Consider the following 24,592-nt stretch of genomic DNA (forward strand, 5'->3'; position numbering starts at 1 on the left):
TGTGTTTGCATGGCATGGGCTTCTCCTTTTGTGTTTGAGCACTCCAAGGGAGGTGGGATGGTTGTTTTCTGCAGCAGCATGGCATTGGGCCATCTTTCTTTCTGCCTACAGACTCTAATCAACAGTTTATTAAGTAATTCAAGATATAGCCTAGCAGCATAAGCAAATTGTTCCAAAATGTGAAATAATGGAAGTTTTCCATGAAGGGTTTCTTTTAGGAAGCTACATGAAAGCTATAAGATAACTTAGCATATTGACAATCTTTGAAGAAATTTAAAGAGCAAAATGCAAACTAATATAAATTCTAAGTAATCTTAAACTCTATGAATGTACTGAATATTGGTCTAATCCTACAAAACTTGTTCCTTCCATACACTTCAATTGACCATGTTTGGGAAAATGACAGGATCCAGCCTCAGCATTAGAAAGATTCAAATTTATTTTCCATCAGGTGGTAACTGGTGATAGCGAAAGAGAAGTACAAAAACATGATTGGAAGGAAGAGCTCTAATTCTCCACCCTTATTACCAAAATTAGCTTGCCTTCCTTGAGGAGGACCTGAAGTCATCCAACACACTTAACTGTACTTTAACCCCATGACTCTACCAGAGATGTTTTTTCAAAAAGCTAAATCTGATCAGGGTTTATTTTTATCACTCACTGTATTCCCAAACATGAGAAAATACATATCTGGAGCCAAGGTACGCGAGCAAAACAACAAACCAGCCATGAGTACAAGGACAGTAGACATCTGATCTTTCAAGCCATGCCATGGCTTTGAGTAGCTACTTCAGTTCTCATAGTATATTAATACATGCCCAATTATTTCTATAAGCTTTTGGCATGATCAAAATTGTATCAATCCATTGCCAGCATATACATACCAATGCTTTGCATTTTCGTATTTATTTTTTAAGAGCTAATATATTGTGCCATATTAATTAATGTTTGCATATTGCGGTCTTTAGCAGAATTGTACAATACCAGCAGAGTTGCACATTCATTGGTTTAGCTGTCTCGCAAGACTGTTTAGTTCTGAAAACTAGAAAAGGAAAAGCGCAAATCATATTTTTGCATCAACACTATGCTACACTGTCATACTGGAATTTACTGCACCAATATGTATCATCACCAGTGAGGCTGTATAAAAACAACTTCTAAAAGTAGTATTCACAATCAAGTATCAGTGTGCATACATAGAGATTCAAGGCTCCCCATTTGTTTAGGCTATTTCTAATCTCAGCAGCCAGGACTTTTTTTTCTCTTAAATATGCTATTTTCAATAATAAATAGCAACAGCGTAAGTTTGAATATCAAGGGTGTTTTTTATATGAAAGAAACAAAGGGGGAACCTAATATGAACCTTAGAGAACATATACTTCCAAAAATAAAGGTATTAAATCTGATTTTTATATACTTAAAATAGCTGTACACAGGTTTTCTTGTGAGATCACTATTCTGTAAAAAATCCAACTCAATCCTTTTTTCCGATAGCGAAACTTACCCTATTTTCTCAGCGCTTTCATTGCACAGTATATTCAGAGCTTTTTTTTTCATAATAAAATTTAATGTGATTTGATTGCAGCACATTTGCAATGTTCAGTTTCACACACAATAAAAGAATCACTCGGTTACCTTTCCAATGGACTATACTCTACCATCAAAGAAAACAAACTGAAAAACAATAGCATAGCATCATCATCATGCAAAATACCCTTGGAAACCAACGTTCAAATATCACAAAGACATTTTTTATTCACAAGTGCTTTTGTTTGAGCCTTTGAAGGATTCTACTAGTTTTCTATGTAACTGCAGTGTGAAAACAATGTGAAGATTACTTTGAAATTAACATTTTTCTGAAAGCTGAAACCAAGTTTAAGATGAGGATAACTTTTTAGTTAAACTCTCAAGCACCTTTATATATCTAAAAATAGAAGTTTCCTTCCTCCCTTCCTCTCCTTTCTTCCCCTTCTTCCTTTCCTTCCTTCCTCTCTTTCCTCTCCTTCTTCCTCTGCTCCCCTCCTTCCTCTATTTCAATCACACTAAACTTCTGATGGAGACTTGCCAATATTTTAATTTTACTCAACTCATTTGGACAAAGCTGATGCTCACAGCAGCCATCATAGTGCTAGTAACATCAGCCAGAGTGGGCATTTTCTTTTTTCGTTCTTTTTTTTTCTCTTTTTTTTATGTTCATTTAAAAGATACCCAAAGCTTAAAACAAATGAAAATCACATCGATAAGATATTCTCAGGGGAGCCCTTTTACATGAAGTCATCAAGATTACAACAATAAACAAAAATAAATAATAATTAAAAAAAAATCTTAGATTCCCCAGTGGAGCACGTACAGAATTCTGTTTGGATGGCATAGATGATGCAGCATTCACAAACGTTTAAGGATCCAACACTCCAACATGCAGCCACCATGGGTGCCTTTATGAGTCTCACAACGAGTGATAACCAGACATGAGCACTGCTGCTCTGCTGATGACCCTTCTGAAAATTAAACTGAGGCTATCGTTTTGGCCGGGTCTTGGTTAAGTTATGCAGGATTTGGTTTAGCAAGGTCATAACTGGCCGTGTCTGCTGCCAGATAACAGCCAAAGCAGGACCAACTGGATTCCTACCATAGACCACAGTGATGGAGTCAGACCAGAGACACCACCACAGTCAGCCGAATCTTCCTGTTAACAAGAAAAGAAGAAATCATTTAACATCAATTACAGCTATAATTCCTGAGAAGTAACCTATATTTTAGTCTTCAACATTTGAACTACCTTTGAACCATCCTTTTTTTTGGTCTTATGTAGGTTATTTCCCCTAAAATAACAGCAAATAATTCCTGGAAGTTTGTCTGATTTTTGAACCAAAGTGTGACATTACAGTATTAACTTTGTTAATTAATAAAGGATTGAATATTTACAAAGCTTACTGCAATCACTTATGAACTAATGGGATACTTACATAATAAACCAAGAAATGCTATAAGACTTACTGAGGGGGCCCGGTAATAAATATCTATATTCTTTAAAATTACATCAGTGTGGAGATTTTGAGTGTCATTCTATTGTGAGGAAAGATAAAAGAACAGGTAACTTTTCAAGACCAGAAAACAAATACCAGAATATATTTGTGGCCATTTCATCACCATGATAGCACAGTAAAATGAGTATGAAAAGATATGATCAATGAGAACAAAAATCCTTTCTGCTTCAGATGCTGTATTCAAGAACCAAAGTTTCTATTGTCTTTTTGTGCATGTTTGATGAGAAGACATCCTTCAGTTTGAGGGCTTGCTCTGAGCTGCACCATTCTGCCAAATCAAACTATTCATTGTGCTGGACAGCCATCATGCATCTTTTCCTCATTCCTCTTTACTATTAATTGCTGTTATTTGATCCCGGTATACATATAATGCAGAGTATCTTTCACATTATAGACCTATTCATTAGTCTCGCTGAAATACATTTGATACCTGTTCTGTAGTCTGTAACATCTTTACACCTTCTTTTGTCTCAGGACTGATAAAAGCTATATTTAACTCCTACAACACCAGGACAAAGTGCCAGCCATCCCCTGTGCTGCTCTGACCACTGGGTCTGAGATTCATTGCTTCTACACAGATGGTAACATCAGATGACGGAATGAAGATAAATCATCAATGAACCATCCCATAATAAGAAGAACAGAAATCTGGTGGAAGGAGAATAATCAGTAGGACAGAGCATTGTCAGGCTACAAACTTGTAAGACTGGAAATGGAGGATATATAGCTGAAGGCTGGTGTGTACAAAGTGTAACAGTATAAATACATTACAGGAAAAGCAAAGTGTTAGGGAATTTCAATGGGTACAAAATTCCAGTCTAATAATAAAAATGCAATACTGGGGTTGCAGTGCTGCCCACCTGACCAGAGTGACAGTATCCGCCAGGAAATGTTATGTGAGATCAGAGAAGCCAAATGGAAACTAGGCTGATGCCTTATTAAAAAGAGATATGGAGATCACGTTTTTGTATATGTTAACTGACTGTGTATTAGAGCACAGCCTTTGAATCTTTAGTGGTACATGGGGTCCTCTTAAAAATTATTAGTAGAGATCTGCTCTGCATAGCACTAGTACATCTCCAGTAGCTCTGCAGACTACAATGCAATAGGATTTAGCATTGTTGTGTGTGAGATCAGTCCAAACAAATTCAAAACAAAATATATCAGTTTCAAGAAAGGGAACTGTGTAAAAACTACCAAAACAATTAAAAAGACCCAAACAACAAAATTATGAAAACAGGGAAGAAATCAAAACCTTAACAAATAAACAAAAAGAAGCATCCCAAAAAGCAAGTTCCTCACAAGGATCCAGAAGAATATTTAGAAATGTTGCATTAGATAGCCAGTTAAAATAAATGTCAAGTTAGAACAATCAGACATCTACTCCCCACCACCATCCTCCCACAAAAAAACCCAAGCCCAGCATAACCCACAAAACACCAATCCTGCCCTCTACTCCCCGCCAAGAAAAACACAATGAAACCCAAAACCCCAAGGAAATACCCCTGCATGAACCAGTAGGAAAATGAAGTACACTGTCATAAAGAAAAGGTCAATTTTTGAGAAATCAAATTTACTCAAATGGGCAAGAACTGGAAAGCACATAAAAATGGCAGATTAGATATACAGAGGAAACTAAGAGGGTTGATAAAGAATTTTTGATGGCCTTCCTGCAAAATACACTGAAAATGATAGTAAAAATGTTTGAGTAAATCAAAAGCAAGAAGATAAATATGGACTTAGGGTAACTGCTTAAGCAGAGAGATGAGAGGAATCAAAATCAGTTTGGAATAAATACACTGAAAATCATTTGCCAACAGCCTCCTTTAGAAACTCAAATATATAAAAAAAAAAAAAGAAGAGAAAACTAAACCAAAACTAGCATTCAAGTTCTTCAGGAAAAAAAAAAAAAAAAAAAAAAAGGTAAGAAAAATATATGCATTCTGTGCTAAAGCAAATAGCTCACATCAGTGTCCTTTATCAACAGTAGCCATTTCCAGACACGTCTCTGTGTTCTGTTAGCTATGTAATTCAGTTCTATAATTTTGCCTTGGACTCTTTTTTTTTTTCCTCCCAGTTGATTGCACTCGACCAAGTTCAAAATTCCTAAGGTTTCTGGTCCACAAGTAAATCATAAGTGAACTCTCTTGAACCAGATTTGTAGTGTGATGCTAATATTTGAAGATGCGCTGAACTTTCTAGTTTATTTAGTTTGGCTCTGTCATGTTTTGCAACTGCATTGTGTCTGTCATGTAGCCTTATTTCTATTCAAACCACCTAGAAACAGCCCTGTTGTTTCTTCCTCACAATCATCAGAGACAGAATTATCAGTAAAGACTTCTTCTCATATGGTTTCCATGAACAGTACTCAGTGTTACCTCTTGGTATTTAAGAGGTGTAAGGACCTGCATTTAGGTTGGGGCAATCCTGTACATCGATCCAAGCTGTGGGATGAAGAGATTGAGAGCAGCTCTGCAGAAAAGGACTTGGGGGTGTTGCTGGATGAGAAGATGGACTTAAGCCAATGGTGTGTGCTTACAGCCCAGATGGCAAATGGCATCCGGGGCAGCATCAAAAGAAGCATGGCCAGCAGGTCAAAAGAGATGATTTTGCCACTTTATTCTGCTCTGGTGAGACCTCACCTGGAGTACTGAATCCAGCTCTGGAGCCCTCAACACAGGAAGGACATGGACCTGATGGAGCAGGTGCAGAGGAGGGCCATGAAAATGACCAGAGGGCTGGAACACCTCTGCTATGAGGACAGGCTGAGGGAGCTGGGGTTGTTTAGCCAGGAGAAAACCTAAATGTTCAGCTCTGGGGAGACCTAATAATGGTCTTCCAGTACCTGAAGGGAGCCTACAAGAAGGCTGCAGAGGGACTATTTCCAAAGGCTTGTAGTGATAGGACAAGGGGCAGTAGTTTTAAATTAGAGGAGATTTAGATTGGATGTTAGGAACAAGCTCTTTACCATGAGGGTGGGGGAACACTGAAACAGATTGCCCAGGGAGGTATTTGAGGCCCCATCCCTGGATATCTTCAAGGTCAGGCTTGACAAGGCTCTGAGTGACCTGATCTAGTGAAGGATGTTCCTGCTGACTGCAGGGGGGTAGGACTAGATGACCTTTGGATCCAGGTCCACTCCAACCTAAACCATTCTATGACTCTATAATTCTATGAAATAGTCTGAAAGTACAGCACAAGGTTTAAAATTTTACAATAGAGGGAAGATGTCTGGAGAGCAATTAAGAAATACATCGATGGCCTTAAACAAAACTGTTTATATAGATAAGAGAAAATATCATTATGATGAAAATGACATCCAGTGTGACTACAGAGTAGATAGGCCTTCACATACAGAACTACACAGTACTCAGCTTTCACGTCACTCCTTCATTGGAATAAATATTTGGTAAACCATGTGCATTAATTAATCCTCCCACTATATGTGCATGAAAAAAAATACTATGTTCTGTTGCCTGTTTCTATTTTTTTTTTTTTTTTTGAGATTCTTTTTAAGCTACATAACTTTATGGGCACTGCTTTTACTTTCAAGAGTTATACTATATAATAGTCCTAGTGGATTGGAAAAAATCTAATTTAATGTGTTTTACTTTCTTCCTAAGAGTACACAAAGCAGTTTTTAAAGGCCTGACAACTACACAACATTGAAGAATTATCTTGGAAGCCTCCTGCAGGAGAAGCATCTTCTTATTATGAATGACAGAACTAAACTGTACTAGAGAAAAGTATGCAAGCTTTATATGAATATTTCAAGGTTGGTGAGATTTTAACCTCATATTGATCAAAGTCACTTTGAATTTCTGAGGTTTGTAGACCAATTTACAGTGGTAATCCAGCAGTTCTGCCAAGAAGAATTTCTAAATATTCTTTCTGGAATCAGTTACTCTCTTGAGTCCTAAGCCAAGACAAAAATAGCAGTGGCAAAAAAAAGGTACAGTAAATCCTATCTAAATTAATTTTTCTTCTCCAGCATTGCACTTTGTAATTCTCTTTGTGCTTTAACTGTTGTTTAACCAAGAAATGCTACCCAAATCAAAAACAAAACCAACCAACCAAACAACAACAACAAAGTTTGATTACATGCTAATTTCATCTGTAAAAAATAAGAAAAGAAAAGAAACACATCAATTTTATGGAAATTAGTGGAAGCTCATCATTAATTTGGTACCACATTGAGCAAAATACCAGTTTGGAATGGTCTTCAAAACACTTCCCCTATTGCTGACCTTTAAGAAAACTTGTCAAATTTTTCCTGTAAACAGTATTTTGAGATTTCTTATAAAATTTCTTATAGCAAATGACATAGAAATATTTTATCTTAACTTTACATCTGGCAGTGCAATTATACATTGAACCAGTTTTAAGCAGTTTGACTAAGTTCTCCAGCTGATGATATTAGTCATTACTACATTAGCTATACAGAAAGCCTGAATAAACAGTAGATCAGTTGGGGATGCCATCTCTTTGTTGTCCTCAAAATAATATTCTGCACTCTCTGCTTGAAGAGAGAAAGAATTGGAAATGGAATTGGAAGTAGTCCTCTTTAGCCAGTTTCACTGAATCAGAAGTGCATCAGAAATTTCTTGCACTAATAAGTCATGTGTCAAATTTCCTTGCATGCCTAAGCTAGAGAAGCATCAAATCCCAAGGTCATCTTCGTCATGTCATGCCTTACAATGATTAACTCCAGAGGAGGTTATTTTACACCATCACACAGTGAAAATTATTCAGCATTTGCAGTATGGAAATGAATGGCTTTACAAACCCATTCATTGTTAGTATCAAACCCACAGATTTATTGCCATATATGAACATTTCCTTGAAGGCAATGTCAGTTCAAACTTTTTAAGGAGACTTATGGAAATATACACAGATGTACGCATATGCATGTCTAAGTCTATAAACATTCTTGTTACTCCTTTACAAGTACACTTTGACTATATAATGTACTAAAATTTGGTCTTGAAATCTTGTATCAGAACCCATTGTGCTGCACTGACTATAAAAGAGACAAAACAAGCTTCTGATCTTGCTTTTAATATCGACTGGCTCCTACAAAGTTGTACTTGTTGTAAGCATGTATTTTGAATTCATCATATGGCATGGAGAACACCTTTGCTTTCACTCAGGAGTCATTTCAAGTTCCAGTGTGTGGTCTTCCATAAGTTTTGTATTACCCTCCTTTGTCTGGACTACCACACAAAGATGTTGAAGCTACCCACACAGAGAACAAGGGTACAACCCATCTCATCAAGATTTATACAGTGGTCTGGGCTGCAAGTCACCCTCAAATCTCCCTCTGACATCACTGCAAGCTGATGGAAATAGGAGGTTCCCAGAAAGGGCTGAAAGCTTGTAGAGTTCTTGTCTTCAATGTCAGACATAACAACCAGCCAGCATGCCCATGCAAAGTAAAACCAAGTCAGTGATAAAGACTATTTTTGGTAGCCTTGATGAAAAAAAATCTCAAACAGCTGCTGTTATTCAACCTAATCAGCTGGTTCCTATCTGTGTTGACTTCAGTGGTTTTAGTAAAATGGCACAGAGTAATGCCCACTGAGACCTGATTTCCAAAATCACAAAGTTATTAGAAACAAAATTACTTCTCTAAGTTTCTGCAGCCAAAAGTCTATCAACTAAAACTATATTTTGTGGGTTTCCCAATACATTCATCTGCCTTCTTGATCAGAAAGACCATTTTTTGATGTAAAGAAGTCAGCTCAAGGTGGTTCTCTGCTGCTTTCTGTATCTTGAACAATGGCTTTTTAACCAAAATAAGGTTACTTACAAAGTAAATTCCATGAGCAGTAAACACAAGATGTCAATCTTCTAGATTTTAATGTGAAATACCACTAACTTGGGGGAAGGGACTTTCAACCTTCCTTCCAGCCTTCCTTCTAACCTTCCAATTCCTGTGTAAGTTCCTAAGTTTGCTAGAAATTAGATCACTTAAATACAGGATAGGGAATTTTTAAATTACTCAAACACAGCTGTTGAACAGAACTATTAAGCTTTTCTCATTGTTGTTTGAGTGATATTAATTGAACTTTTTTTTTTTTTTTAAGTAGAAAGAGAATAGAAATTATTGAGAGGATGACTATTGCAATTTTCAATATTTTACTACACTATGAAAAATTTTCTCCTTTTCTCCCTGCCTCTCGGTTGGCTTTACTTAGATAGCTGTGTTAGTATCTCCCTCTAGTGGTTTTCTTTGTAATAATATTGACAAGAAACCCAGTGTACAAAGTCATTAATTTTATGCCTCTTAGTTCAGGAATACTAGCAGGGAAGTGCACACTTTCACACCAGTAAATGCATCACAGCCTAAAAAGCTAAGGCTTTCATTATAATGCTACATCAAGATGCAGGACTTCATGTATCTATGTACTTCATTGGAAGAAAAAAAAAAAGGCAAATTCTGCTATAATTAGGCAATTATTTTTTAAGTTTCAAAAAAAAGTTAAAATATGATTGTACATAGTTTAACCAAATTGATGCATACTACTATCACAATTAACATTTATATTAATTGGAATGCAGTGAAACTTGATCTTTGAGGTCTCTTCCAGCCTTGGTGATACTTTGATACTGTGAAAATTACTTACTCTTCTCAACTGCAACACCTTCTCTTACCCAGAACACTCATCTCTGCTATCTCTAAGTCCAGCTTTATTTTCACAGGTCTGCCTATGTTAGGTACTTTGTACATTTGTTTGTCTCTGTGCAGAAAACTTCCTTCTTCTATTTCATTTTAACAGGGACAAGGGAAAAATGTTTTGAAAGGGATGACTTTGATTCAGTTGGCACATGTGTAGTCTCTAAGAGCCAACCATATAAACCCAACAGGTTCCTGTGCCTTTGTATTTGCTAGGCGAGAGGCTCTCATGTTCTGTAACTGTGATTTATAAGGCTCCAGACAGAGGTTTTTCATATTTAATTTTCCTCAATATTGCAATAGTAATTTGCTCCAGATTGCTGCTTTTGGGACTTGCTTGATTCTGTTTGTTTTCTATGCTTAGTAAGTAAAAAAAAGTCTGCTATTTTTTTAAGCCAAGAACAAAACAAAAAATTAGAGAAAGTAACTGACCATCCACACCACATGAAAACTTGCAGAAAAATGAAGATAGGAGCAGACGTCATGGCAGAGGCACGACTCGTTGTGCATATAGGCTGATCCTATTAATAACAGGCAAAGTAGCAAGTAGAGGAAAGGAAAGAAAACACAGAAAAAAAGACATACAAGATGAGATATCATGCAGATTGCTGGCAGTTAGCAGAGTTAATGTGAAAGCATCTACCCAAGAGCGAGAGATTCACAGCAACTTTTGCAAATAAGCTTAACCAAAACAATTTGCTCTTACAAAACACATGACTTACACACTGATTAGCACATCAAGCTAGTGAGCAAGACTTGTACTTTCACACACAATCACATCAGGAGGAGCTGGAATATTTACACTAGCCAAACAGGTTTGGGATGTTTTTTTTTTAACTTTGTTTAACCGTTGCTGGCCAGTAAGACAATTTCCTTTTCAAAATGAAATTTAGTTACTAGAAAGATGCATGAATACCAACTGTCTGGATTTTTATAATGCTTCTGACAAGTTAGTGCCTCATTAGAGAAAAGCAGAGAATATAATGAATAAAACTTGGTATACAGCAGTTCCAGCCAACTAACTGTACTACTTTTGGACAATCCTTTGCAGAAACTGGATGACATATTACAAATGCATTTCATTAGGGCAGGTACTTCCCTGTTCAGTACTTTTTGTCTTGGAATTTATTCTGAACAATTAGAATTCAGCATATTCGCTTTCATACAGAATTTTGAAAAGTAAAATCTATGGCACAGTTATAATTTTTTCTCCTTCAGAACTGTAATGTATACAATATAGGGAGTACTAAATAGTATAGCTTTCCTGACTGCAACAAAACAGTGCAGTTTCATACCCGTTAAGAACATGACCTAAGGTTAACATGTGTTTTCAGAATTTCTAAGAGGAACAACATCCTAAACCAGATATAATATTTTGAATAATTTAATTAATTACTTGCAATTTTGCTTGATTTTTATAGTTCATTAATTAATATCTGGAAACACTACTACAAAAATACTAAACCAGCTATAGAATTTCATAGTACCGTTTCAGACTGTCAGATTTATGCTCACTGATTTATTCATTTTTTTTAGTTGGAATCATGTGTGAAAGTGCAATGATTACAGGAAAGGCAGATAAGAAAGCAGCTGTTATTTTTATGTTAATCATGAGATACTTGAGTGGCTATGATCTAGAGTGAACAGTATGTTTAATGATACATAGGTTACCAGGCGTCAAAGCTATAGTTAAACGTAGTTTTCAGTGCTCTTCTAAATCAGCTCTACAATTGATTTTAAAGATAGTCCTAAAGTCTTACAAGTTCAATTTTACCTGTTTGGCTTCATCAAAACAGACATCAGGACCCTTTCTGTATCTAGGCTGTTTAACCATTTCGCAGGGATTTGGTCCTTCATCTGTTTCTCTGGTTAAGGAGTTTGACTGGTTTTTATGCACCATACATTATCAGAATAAGCATTCTAGGTTTATTTTTGTAGGAAAATAGATATTTTATGTTAACTCAGATGGTACTGAAACACATATCAATAGTGACAGTTCCTTTTTTAAATAAAAGAAAACCAATCCAACCAAACCCTCCACATAAACCATAATCAAATATTCCTATTTTTTAACCATTGCTTTAATCAAGTAAATAAACATCCCACGTGATGCTTTAGAACCAGCACTTACAAAACTGCAAAAAAAAAAATCAAAGTAAAAGCTGATGTTTAAAAAATATTTTCTGTATTGCTTTTGTTACTATTGCATAAATATTAAGAAAATATTTGATATAGTAGTAAACTTTCAGTGGTGCTGAATGGTTATAGGGTATGTCACCACCAAGTTATTCTGCTAAAATGAAGATACACAGTAAAAACAAGGAAGCCTGCTTGGAATAGTGACACTAAATACAGGATGAAAATTGCAGTGAAGGCCTGTAAGAGCTGCTAGTTTTCATTGTGTACACCTATACTGCCCCACATATCACAAGAAAGTTCATCCTGCTGCAGGATTTGATAATAAATGATGGAAAACTTAATCAGATCTCGTTAGTTTATCAGTGTGGAGACAGAGAAAATGCTGTCTGGGCTAACAGCAGAGCAGAAGGATACAAATGGGAGCAGTGAGATGCTTTTAGCTAACTGTAAACATGAGGCAATGCTTTAGCTTACAGCTCTGAATTCTCTGATTGCTGATATTTATACTTCACATTTGTGACAGGCTAACAAAGGACATGAGTCATTGCAGCATACTTGAAAGACACTTGGTAAACTGTAAAACCATCTTCTGTTGAACCTGCTTATAGTAACACTCAGTATGTTGTTTCTTTTATTTCACTGATGGCAGCACACACATTAAAGCTATGCTAGACTGTTTTTAAATAATTGAGCAGAAAAACTTTGTCTTAGTAGCTCTAACTTAGACTTGAAGCATTCCTAATCATGCACTCCTACAGAGTGCTGCAGCAGCTTCACTGCAATGACTGAAGGAGCCCAACAGAAGGCAAGAGGAGAACCTACATCTGTCTTTATTCAGATGTTATCAGACTCACCTCCTCTTTCTTCTGCCAGGACCCAGCTGAAAGGGAAGTCAAAATGTAGAAATATTCCAAAAGGTCATGTGCACAAACAAAGCTGTACCAGCCAGGAGGAAGCAGAGTCTTATTATAACCATCTGAATAGCACCCAAAGGTCATTTTGGCTGCTTGTGCGATATGCTACATCTGCATTTCACAATGTCCCTTAGTTATAGGAAAGAGGGAATGGCTTAGTACTGCATAGTTGGAACACAAATAAAATAGTTCATTATAAGCCCATCCATATGCTCTGGCTGCCATTTTAGGTCATTTACAACTTTCTAGAAGATTTAGGCCCCTCGGAGAAATTCAAGTGATGTGTCCATTTCCCACCAAACGTGTCGTTTTCTATAGTGACTCCATAAATTGCCACATTGTCTATAAATTCAGGCAGTGGCAACAGTTATTCAAACTATCATGTACTGGAGCCAATTAGGCTGTGTTTACATAGTCTTGTGATGGCACAGGTATTGCTTCCACCCCAATGCAACTTCCTTTTCAGCCCAAGCATAGAGGAAATTCCAGTTTTATTAATGTAGTAATGTACACATTGCTTGTGCCAAAGAAACAGTCATCTCTACCATCATCTGATTTTCTTTCAGGGGTGGGAGAGGCTGTCCTAACCAACTTCCTGATGTGAACAAAGATATTACTAATTGTTTTCCACATTCTGTGATAAGAATTCAAATTAAGATTTTATTTATTCTCTAGCATGTTTATTCTCAAGTCTCTACAGCTGCCCTAGAATATGTGTACATTGGTTTTATGTATTTACACCATTGTCAGCTACAGGTATCTATTGGAGTGAACAGGCTAAAGATAGAGATTGGCATGAAGGTGGTTGTAAATTACAACCACTTTTCACATGCTTTTTATTTTAATGCATACATTGCAAGAACTCTGCTTAGTATGTATGTAACCTGTGACTCCATCCAGCCCTGAAGAAAATCTATGCTAGCAGATTTATAAACTCTAATCTTTGATGGTTAAAGCAGTTTCCACAAGTAGTCAGTTCTCGTTGTCACTGAGCACACACTGAAGTGCTTCCATCACCTTACCTCAGTGTTGTAATCATCTGTGCAGCATCCTAACCTTTCATAACCAAACACTCTTACCTTAGTGTTGGCCTATTTGATATTTCTTTGGACTGACATGCCTTTGTCATTCTAAAGGCTAAACAAACCCAAGACTCTGAGGGTCCTCTTGTCTGTCTTGTGCTCCAGATGCTAACCACCTTGGTGGCCCATCACTGGATTTCCTCTAGTATGTCACTGTGGCACTGAGGAGCCACAAACATAGCATTCCAGACATAGTCTCATCAGTGCTGAAAAGATGGAATAGATCAGTTCTTCCAACCTGCTGACTACACTCTTAGTACCATACCCCAGGATGTGACTGTCCATCTTTACTGCACAGTATAGTGCCAACTGATGTTCAACTTCTTGTCCATCCTGATTCCCAAGTCATTTCTTCAAGGCTGTTTCTAGTCACTCTGCTCCCAGCCTGCCCAGCTGCATGTCATTATTCTGTCCTGGATCCAAGACTTCGCATCTGCCTTTTGGAGACTTCATTAGGTTTATGTGAGCCCATTTCTGTTTAGATCCTCACAAACAGCATCTTTCCTCTCTACCACAAGGCTGCCGCCTCAGATGATTTGTGCTATCATCCACAAATATTTGCTGCTTCAAGTACTCCAGTGGTAATCATGCTACTAGTATATACATAAACAGGCCATTTTTTTTCACTATATATTCCTGTGTATCAGAGCCAAAAATCAATCCACGCTACCACATAATGTGCTTTTTTAAAGGATACCCGGCTTCTCTGCTTGCATCAGTGGCTTTGGGTCACAGGAGCGGCACAGCAGTTGGCTGTCACTAATAATGAATACTAGATTGGTGTTTGAAATCTTCTCTGCATGATAAAGTCTGTAAAAAAGCCAAGAAAAACCTATGTTTAAATGAAGCAGAGAAATCCATATTAAAGAAGGACACACAGTACTGGAATAATAGTAATCCAACTTCACAGATTCACTCTGCATGCTACTGTTTACCATTTCCATTAAGGAACAGCAAGAAACATTTATAACAATTTTTGTAATCTTTTTGACATTGCTATGGCTCTCCCTTTCAACTAGACTTATTAGAGGAAAAAATAGAAAAGAGCATAATATGACTTTAATCAACTTAATAGCCAGTTCTGTACTGCTACGGTAGCTGTAGTGAGAAATAAAATCAGTTCAGCATCAGTTCTTCCCCTGAGAACACTGAGAAAAACCCCAACTACAATACAAACAAGCAAACAAAACCCCAACACATAAAGTTGTCTGTGAAAAGAGAAAGAGGCTTAGAGTATGCATGTTGTGTACTGGATGTGAATCTGTTGTATTTTTAGGTACATGCAATTACACAAAAGGCCTTTAAGTTAGCAGGGTCATTTTCGACATGGAAATAATTGAATGTGTGGCAGTTTAAGGTTATGCCTGTAAAAGTCAGCTGCAGATTTCAAGCAGAAAAGTGGAGAAATATAAACAATTCACAGTTGGGTGTAAAAAGGAAAACAAAAGATTATTCTAAACGAATTTCATTGGCCAGATGTGCGAGATGTACCCTAGCAATCTCTCACATTCCACTTCATTCTTTTCCTTCTTCTTTGGTTGCTCTGCTCAGCTGGGGAGAATCTTATTGCTGCAAACTGACCTTGCAGATAAGACTAACATTCCTTCTAATGGCTCCTTTTCTTTCTTCCATTATAGGGGGAAGGGGAAAAAGTGGGGTTTTTGGGGGGAGTGGGGTAGCTTTCCCTTGTTGTTTAGACCAGGGAGTTTTCTGTGCTGTTTTCTGACTGTAAATACCTGTATGATACTATAAATAGTGTATATTTGTACATACTTATTTAATTCCATTGTAATTTTGCTTTGTAAATACAGCTTCCACTTACTTCCTGACTGAACGAGCCGTGTTTTAGTTAATGTAGTGGGAAATTCCAAACCACCACAGAACAGTATCATTGACTCATAGAATGGTTTGGGTTGGAAGGGACCTCCAAAGGTCATCTAGTCCAACCCCCCTGCGGTCAGCAGGGACATCCTCCATTAGAACAGGTTTCTTAAAGCCCTCTCAAGCCTCACCTGGAATACCTCCATGGATGGTGGCTGTTACCTTCCTGGGCAACCTGTTCCAGCGTTCCACTACCTTCATGGTAAAAAACTTGTTCCTAACATCCAACCTAAATCTCCTCTTCTCTAATTTCAAAACATGATTCTAATTAAAATTAATTCTAAACATAGAGCTCAATTTATCATTTTGCTGCCTATATATTCACTAATGTAAGTTCGGTGTAATTAATTCAAAAGATACATTTTGTTGTTAAAATAGTGTCATTATCTTTTGTGAAATATGTTAATATACCAGAGTTATCTATATTGAAGAAATGTTACCTGGAACAGTTTATACAGTCTACAATCCCACCAAAGGATTTATCATCGTTTTCAAAGAAGTACTGAGTTTGCTCAGTGATACAGCTTGTTTTAGGCAGGGCGGCACCAAAATCATCTTCTTCCATATCAGCTGACAGAAAAAAGAAATAACAGAAATAACTCAACAATGGCATTTTAAAGTCACAGATGCAATGAGGATAACCAAATATGGGCCCCAGCCTAGATTCTTACCTTCTACTTCACTCAAAGTTGACTTTTTAACATTCTCTTGACTTACCTGCTTCAAGGAATCGTGGAAATGTCAAGCTCAAAAACAGCTGCTGTAAGATAGACCTGAACACAGAAAGACAATAGGTATTTGTTAAAGGCTCTTTGTCTTCTTTGTATTTTAATGGATCTTAAAAAACTACTGAAACACTAGTTATTAAGAAAATCTTCACAGTTTATGATGCTTTTGCCAGCTATTAAAGCCGTATTTATTTAAACTTAACAGTTTGATTCTGGTTTTCTTTTCAATATTTCTCCCAGGTCTTCTTTCACATTAGTCTTTATTCTGCTGTTGAGATTTGCTATCATTTGTGCCCATAACTCAGATAATAGAAATGTTATTGTACCATCCATGTCTTCATCATACACCTCTGTGGGAGCTGGAAGAAGCACATTTGTGCTCCTCTAATACTAAAACCAACCAGAACTCCATTTGAACACAAATGCTCCTGAACTTCTCACTGATTAAGGTTCCTTAGATTGCTGAGAAGGAGAAGACCACTGGAATATTGCAACTATATTATAAAGATCATTACTGTAGCAGTCTGTTTCTGCTTGTAAGGGCATATATATTTCTCCTAGACCCTGCCAAAACACTTAGGCTTAAAGAGCCCCATTTATTTTATAGTTTTTTTCTTCACCTTTCCTATTTTATATACTAGATGCAAGTACCAGCTTGCCTCATACAGAGTTCCCTTCTTCTTTACCAACGTACAAAATTAGGAACTACAATACTTATATTCCTTAACTCTGTTTGGAACTACACCAGTTATATTCCTTGACTGTTTCTGCTTGAACCTTCCTAAGCCGTAGTTTCCTGCTGTCATGCTTTAGATTTGGTTCTACTTACAAATATGACATGATTGCTCCTCAGATCATTCTATTCTAACAGCTGTTCTGAAGACAGGAATGACTGTACAGATTAATGCATCTCGGAACATTTTCCCCATTTCTCCTTATTCAGCATGATCCATGTTTGAAGAGACTGAATCTGCCTGCCACCTTGCCACTGGAGGCATTGTTTTAAGACCTCTGGCTACACAGCCACAGCCTCGTGCCTTAAATCATCAGCTAGACAGCACATCAGCTAACATAGTTGAGAAGAGACTTGATGCCATTCAACAGTGATGCAATTTGCTAACAGAAGAGATGCATCATTTGTAAGGGCTTACCACAGACCTTACAGGGAACTGAGTGAAAGAAAAGGAGTCTGGGAAAACTGTAAAGTCTTCTGAGTTAAAAGAGCATGAAGGAGGAATGCTACATACTACTCTCCTGACTAAATGCTAATGTACCCCATGTAATTTTTTCTAAATTACCACTCACACCTTCATCCCTCACTGTTGCCTGAAACAGAATAGTTTTCCTTAACAACCTGGTTTCTCTTATTTCCCTGCATTTGCTTTTGCTTTTGCCAGGTGCCTCACTGAATCTATTTCTGGTTATCCCCCTGCTTGCTTAATGGACTTCTCTGTCTGCTTCTGACCTAGATTCCATAGAAAGTACTTTCATGTGGTGCTTTCAAGCTAAACATCACACAAACTAAACTTCAGGTCTAAATTGAGTCCAGACCATGAAGACTGATTTGAACACTGATAAACTAAAGTTTCTCTGTTTGAGAGGAACTCAAGTTTCTTTTCTGGACTTTTGCCCATCTCCAGTTTTTGAAGTTTGCTATTCTCCAAGAAAACTGAGAGTTTTGCTGTTGTTAACAAAACGTAACCAACAGTAAAAGCCAACATACAATCCTCATAGTAGTATCCATGAGAAAATTACTAGATGTTTGTTCAGCTGCTATATATTTTAACTCTTAGCTTCATAAAGTAGGTAATTTATTCCAGTTAGATAATTATTACAGAAAAGTAAGCACCATGAACCTCTAGGAAATGGAACAGTTTCCAAGGGTGCAGTTTACACCTATGAAAAAGTATCTAAATTCCAATTACTCATCCCAATGTGGTGCTGGAGGAAGTAGCTGATAGGGGTGTCTACCTACATGACTGTTAAATAGGTAAAATTATTTCTGTGACTTTTGTAAAATGAAACACTAACCAAAATCAAAATCAAGGCAGGTCCATCCCAAAACTCCACAACAGTTCAAATATGGTAACTTTTCCCCTCAGCTATAGAAAATGCTAATAAAATGACTGTAGAATTATCTAAAAATGGTTGGGGTTTTTTTATATATATTTATTGCCTTAAAGTAGTTCAAAGAACCAGCTAATTATCATTAGAACCTGTAACTCAATTGTGCTATAAGATTGCCAAAAGATGTTCCTGCTCTTTGCTGGGGAAGTTGGACTAGATGACCTTTCAAAAGCCCTTCCTTTCATCCCAAAGTATTCTGTAATTTTGATATTCTATGATTCATGTGTTTTCATAAAATACTTCAATGAAAAGCAAAAAATTATTGTAAGACTTCTTGCTAGAAAAATGAAAGGGCAATATGCTGAAATAGGGAACCAAGTGATCAGTAATTCTGAATGGCATGATTTCATCTGAGTCTTCACATCTGTCAATCAGACTTAGGCTATTAGTCACAGAATCACAGAATGTTAGGGGTTGGAAGGGACCTTGACAGCTCATCCAGTCCAATCCTCCTGCCAGAGCAGGATCACCTAGAGTAGGTCATACAGAAACGTATCCAGGCAGGGTTTGAATGTCTCCAGCGAAGGAGACTCCACAAGCCCTCTGGGTATCCTGTTCCAGGGCTCTGTCATCTTCAGTGAAAAATTTTTCCCTTCTGTTCACATGGAACCTTCTCTGCTCCAGCTTGCACCCAATGCCTCTTGTCCTATCACCGGACATCACTGAACAAAACTTGCCTTCATCCTCCCAACACTGCCTTTCACATCTTTGTAAACTTGAATGAGGTCACCCCTCAGGCTCCTCTTCTCCAAGATAAAGAGACGCAGCTCGCTCCGCCTTTCCTCATAAGGGATGTTCCACTCCCTTCATCAACTTTGTGGCTCTGTGCTGGACTCATTCAAGCAGTTCCCTGAGGTCCTTCTGGAACTGAGGGGCCCTGAACTGGACACAATACCAACCCTGCTTCCTGAAGCTGCTTTTGTAGAGCCAGAACACACAATCACAAAACTTGGCAAAAGTAGCTTTGAATTCAGCTGCTGAAAGAACACTGAATTTTCCAAAGAGTTTGAATTTTCGCCATGAGAAACAGCAGAAACAAAGAGTTCAGAGTGACTTTATGGAAGGAAAAAAAACCTACTAACAGTTTCAACTCAATGACTAATTCTAGTTTGGACATACAGATTTCCTACACACTTGTACTTACCAGGCAGCTGCCGAAGCCCACCATCCTAGATGCAAAATATCTGTTATTGTAGGCTGAGAAAATAAACAACAGAGATCATGTTATTTATATAAACATGTGCAGACTTTTAAGGGAATGTCACCACACACGGGACTACAAACCACATAAGCAGAACGAAGTCCAGCTCCTTGCTTTGGTTCTTCTTCAGGATCACAGACTGATTGATAGTCATACGACTTGTTAAAGGCATACAGGGACATGTTAATCAGGTTTCGCATCAGGCCAGGATCAATTTCACCAAAGAATCTTCCAATCTGATGAAGGAGAATATACAGAGGTAAGTTAAAGTACTTCATGTATTTTCACATTAAAAAAAATTGAATAAAACTGACTGTTTCCCCCTACACACTATTTTTCCCTTTACATAACACATCCAGTTGTGCTGCTTATGTATCTGTTTGTTTGACTGTTTAGCAAAAGAGAGTCGGATAGTTCCAGATAGGTGTTAATTGTTAAATGTATCCATCTATAATCATAGAATCAAATGACCATTGAGTCTAACCCCTCCTGACAGAATAGGGTCAACTAGAGTAGGTCACAGAGGAATGCATCCAGGTGGGTTTTGAATGTCTCCAGAGAAGAAGACTCCACAACCTCTCTGGGCAGCCTGCTTCTGTGCTATCTCATGTGGAACCTCCCATGCTCCAGCTTACACTTGTTGACCCTTGTCCTATCATTGGACATCACTGAGGAGAGCCTGGCTCCATCCTCACAATACTGTCCTTCACATCTTTATAAACATGAATGAGGTCACCCCTCAGCCTCCTCCAAGCTGAAGAGACCCAGCCCCCACAGCCTTTTCTCAGAAGGGAGATGTTCCCCTCCCTTCATTGTCCTCTTTACGGAACAGCAAGAGGAATGTGAGAAAGAAGCTGTGTGGATGCCGTACTACCTGACACCACCATTGGCAGCCTATCAGCTTAAGGCACAAAGAATGAAACCTGCATCTTGAAACATAAATAAGACTGTGTAAAGAGCTAACAAAATAACTGGAATTTCTGATAGGGCAAAATTTTTTATTTGGAAATGTTAGTCTCAGGGTAAGCTGAGAGTAATATGTTGGTTTTGTCTCTGAAAACTTATTCCTGTTGTTTTTGAAGTTTTCACATGTACCTGTTGTGTATATTCATCTCGATTTGACATCAAAAGAAATCCACCATCGTCAAGGATAACACAGTCCACATGCTATTGTAAGAAAGTAAGAAAGTAAAATATCTTTTGCAGCAAGGATTCATCATGAGAACATTCTGCAATGCATTCTTTTTTATCCAGCACTTCAGAACTATTTTCAAATCAGACTAAATCACAACCATATAACCCAGGGCAAATACTAAGCTGTAAGTAGCATTATCAATCTTATGAAAGTTTGTACACATCAAAAGATCACTTGTGCCTTAATTTCATACAAGTTGTTCTGTAAATTCTTTTTTGCTCAATACTTTGTAAGTTTTAAGAGTGTATATCCTTATTAAATCTGATTACAACTGAATTCCAGCTCATAGCAAGCAGCTACAACTTCTGGTGTGAATCAGCCATGCTTAAAGGCCTCTTCCATTTGCAGCTTTTACTGGTAAAAATTCCAAGGGCAGGCTCCCAGCTTGCTTGTCATGATTATTGCCACTCAGAAAGGATTGTAGTGGGTTTCTCCCAGGTGTCAGGTGCAGGATCGGGAAGCCTACTGGTTCCCTGTGTTTTGTACTTTGTAAAAGATCCTTGTAGTCAAAGATTGCAGAGATATCAGTGAGGCCAAATTGATAACCTCCCAGAGCACTCTTTTTGCTGTAATTCTTGCATTTAATCATGTTCACATTCCACAAAAGAACTCACAGAAAACCTGAGCAGAAAAAGCTTTTAAGCACATGGCAGAATATGATACTATGATGGCCCCTGGAGCTGTGCTCCCTTGAGTAACAGCAGAGATACAGGATCCCAAATCCTGAATGGGCTGTGAGCAGGGATGATGACTGTTGAAGGGCACATCACATACTCTGGTGCTTTTCAGTTTGCATTTACCCTTGTCTAAGGTACATCTAGTGGACTTTCTCTCAGATTTAATTTTAAATTATTACCTTCCAGCAGGATTTTCCTCTTGTTATGAAAATTACTGTTACATTTTTCTCACATTTTTCTTTGCATCATTCTCTATTGCTCTTGCTCTACTTTTTTTCTTCACCATAGCTCTCATAACCTCATTGCAGTGATTCTTGCAACTACTTCACCTGAGTTTTATCCTCCCCTTACTCTCCTAATCTTAATCTCTTTGTCAAGAGCCAAATTTTATGTAAAATTAAAACTCAAATAATTAAGATAGAATTGTTGCAGATAAATCTAGAAAGAATGAGTGTATTTTCCTCATCTGACATTCATAAACTCAACATATTCTTACCATACTGTTCCTCTCACAGCCACAGATTTCACTGTTGCACTAAAAAAACAGAAAGACAGTAATATTCACAAAGATGCTTCCAAAAAAACTGTATCTTGCAGTGACATTGATCAATCAAGACAAGAAAAAGTTACTTGATTTTCAATTCCTGTATATTAATTTATGTTCCTTTTGAGTATCCTTTCTCACAAATATCTCCATGAACAGCTTGCATTCCATAATTATCAATACCACAATCTCTATCTACTGTCTTTAATGAGGTCTCTGCTGCATCTCTTTTTTAAAATATACTCAATATATTAGAAAGAAGTAGTTTGGAGAACTTGTCAGAATGTCAGTGTTGTGAGTAGAAAGCAAAAGAGAAAGAAATTCTACATTTCCTTGTGTTTGGGGTATAGAAAGAAAGCCTAAAAATATGCTGCCAAATATCTTTTTAACCAAAAGTCTCAAATCATGAGAATCTCACATGATAAAGGAAGTACATCCCACCATCTCCAGTCAGATTTTATATTTTTTTATAGCTGTGATGTTGGTTGAAATATAAAACTTTTACTGTTTGCTATTAATAGATTCACCAGTTCTTTTGCAGACTTTATTCACTGCTACAGCCTAATCCTAGTAAGGAGCCTACTGACTGGAATATGTAATTTTTCTTTGTCATTATTTATGTTCTATAATTATGAAAGTAAGACAAGTACAAAATGCAGTCTATTTCCACATAGATTTATTTTGTGCATTTGGATCATTTAAATACCACAATTACTTGGCAACTACGTAGCGGTGTGACTGACACAAAAAGCTATTAGACCTAATTGCATCTGAAACTTTGAGAAATGCAAATAAAGTTCAAATAAAGACTTGGTCAATTGCTTACCAGGCTCTTGATTGTGGTTTTTGTGAAATTTTCCATCCAGCTGGTTGCATCAATCTTTATTCCAACAACTAACAAAAATACATTAAAGTCTTTTATAATAAAATGAATTGTAAAAAGATAACTGTATAATCATAAAAAATCCCAAATAAACCAAACAATCCCAACCCTCCACAAAAACAAAACAAAACAAAACAAAAACAAAAACAAAGAAAAACCCAACAAAGCCAAACAGGGAAATATTATAGTAGTATCTAAATTATTAAACTGGAAAAGGATAAAATACGAGTTTCGCTCAGTTGCCTGACCACCAACATCCTTTGTAAGACTGAAAATTTAATCATTCTTATTCAAACACAATCAGATCATTGGTTTGATTTCCACTGGCATGATTAAAACAGCTTTGCATGAAAGAATGTTATATAAAATTAGTTCCTTTGCAGGCTCAGTTAAATTTCTAATTCACAGTTGAGTAACAAACAACTAACTAATGTGTTTAGAGTTTCAGCACAATTCTATCTTACCTGCTGGCTTCAGAAGCTTCCCATTAATCGTTATTTCCACAGCCTTGCTTACCATAATTCCTGTTTCATAGCTATTGGCACCACTTTCTGAGAATATGGAAGAAGGAAGGAAAAAAAAAAAAAATCAGTTATATATAAAAGCCTATTCCTCTGAAACTAAAAGCAATGATTGTTCAAATACCCAGAATGACTAAAAAAAAAAATCCTGATTAAAAAAACACTGAGCCACTTACATTATGCATTTATCACCTGTCATTGTTCAGATCACTAACACCTCTTGCATTTGTTTCTTCAAAGTTTTTTACATGGTTTCACTGTCTCATAAGGTTATCATATCCTTTTGGGGGGGGGATACCTTTTTTTTTTTTTTTTCCTGTGAACAGAGCTATGAATAGCTTTACACATGTGAGCAGCTCTGTTAAAACCCGGATCAGTGCCAAAGATTTTATCCCGCTGTCATCTGCGTATTTTTCAATGCAGGGTACACTGACACCACTCACTAACCAACAATTACTTCTCTGACAGAGCTCAGCCTGTTTTCAACACTACTTAGTATGAAAAACCAAGTCAAAAGTATATTCCCTGGAGCTCTTTGAGGAACAACAGAGGCTTCAGGGAATTTAATTAATTACCTTGTTAATATTTTATTGAGAAAAGATGCAATAAATAAGTATGAAATAACAGTAATAAAAGATACCATATGTTTGAGGGAGGAATATGTCAGTTGTGGTAGCATCTGCTTTTAGATGAGCTTGGCAAGGTTAATGCTGCTCTCATCAGTAATGAGCACCTAATATTGTGCGTATAAAGGTTTAAAATATCACCGTATTTTCAGACAAACTTTTTTTGGTGAATAACAGCATTTGACATAGAATTCAAAGGCATGGTTTAAATTAAGCAGTGATGCAGTGGACAGAATTGTGGACTCTGGACCTTTGGTAGGTTTGGTGCTGAGGAGGTATACAGAACTCAGCTCAAATATTGCTATGTTTAGGTAGCATTATTGTCCCTGAGTGCAATTTTCTTTCATTTAC

The 24,592-nt window shown here is 37.1% G+C and overlaps 1 protein-coding gene across 2 annotated transcripts in view; it reads right to left on the reverse strand.

Annotated features, from left to right (window-relative positions):
* Positions 1 to 321: 321 nt before the first annotated feature.
* The window catches only part of CACNA2D1 (calcium voltage-gated channel auxiliary subunit alpha2delta 1), a 361,672-nt gene continuing 337,401 nt past the window's right edge, over positions 322 to 24,592 (reverse strand). For both annotated transcript variants that reach the window (XM_054179081.1, XM_054179082.1), the window contains 11 exons: positions 23,559 to 23,645; positions 23,038 to 23,105; positions 22,164 to 22,202; positions 20,891 to 20,962; positions 19,879 to 20,031; positions 19,739 to 19,791; positions 16,457 to 16,512; positions 16,180 to 16,309; positions 14,556 to 14,668; positions 11,498 to 11,580; positions 322 to 2,686 (listed from right to left, as the gene is read on the reverse strand). In XM_054179081.1, coding sequence (XP_054035056.1) covers positions 2,570 to 2,686; positions 11,498 to 11,580; positions 14,556 to 14,668; positions 16,180 to 16,309; positions 16,457 to 16,512; positions 19,739 to 19,791; positions 19,879 to 20,031; positions 20,891 to 20,962; positions 22,164 to 22,202; positions 23,038 to 23,105; positions 23,559 to 23,645 — 971 coding nt within the window. In that variant the 3' untranslated portion in view covers positions 322 to 2,569. The remainder of the gene's footprint in view (positions 2,687 to 11,497; positions 11,581 to 14,555; positions 14,669 to 16,179; positions 16,310 to 16,456; positions 16,513 to 19,738; positions 19,792 to 19,878; positions 20,032 to 20,890; positions 20,963 to 22,163; positions 22,203 to 23,037; positions 23,106 to 23,558; positions 23,646 to 24,592) is intronic.

This window comes from Dryobates pubescens, chromosome Z (assembly GCF_014839835.1).
Source record: "Dryobates pubescens isolate bDryPub1 chromosome Z, bDryPub1.pri, whole genome shotgun sequence".
Classification (NCBI taxonomy): Eukaryota; Metazoa; Chordata; class Aves; order Piciformes; family Picidae; genus Dryobates; species Dryobates pubescens.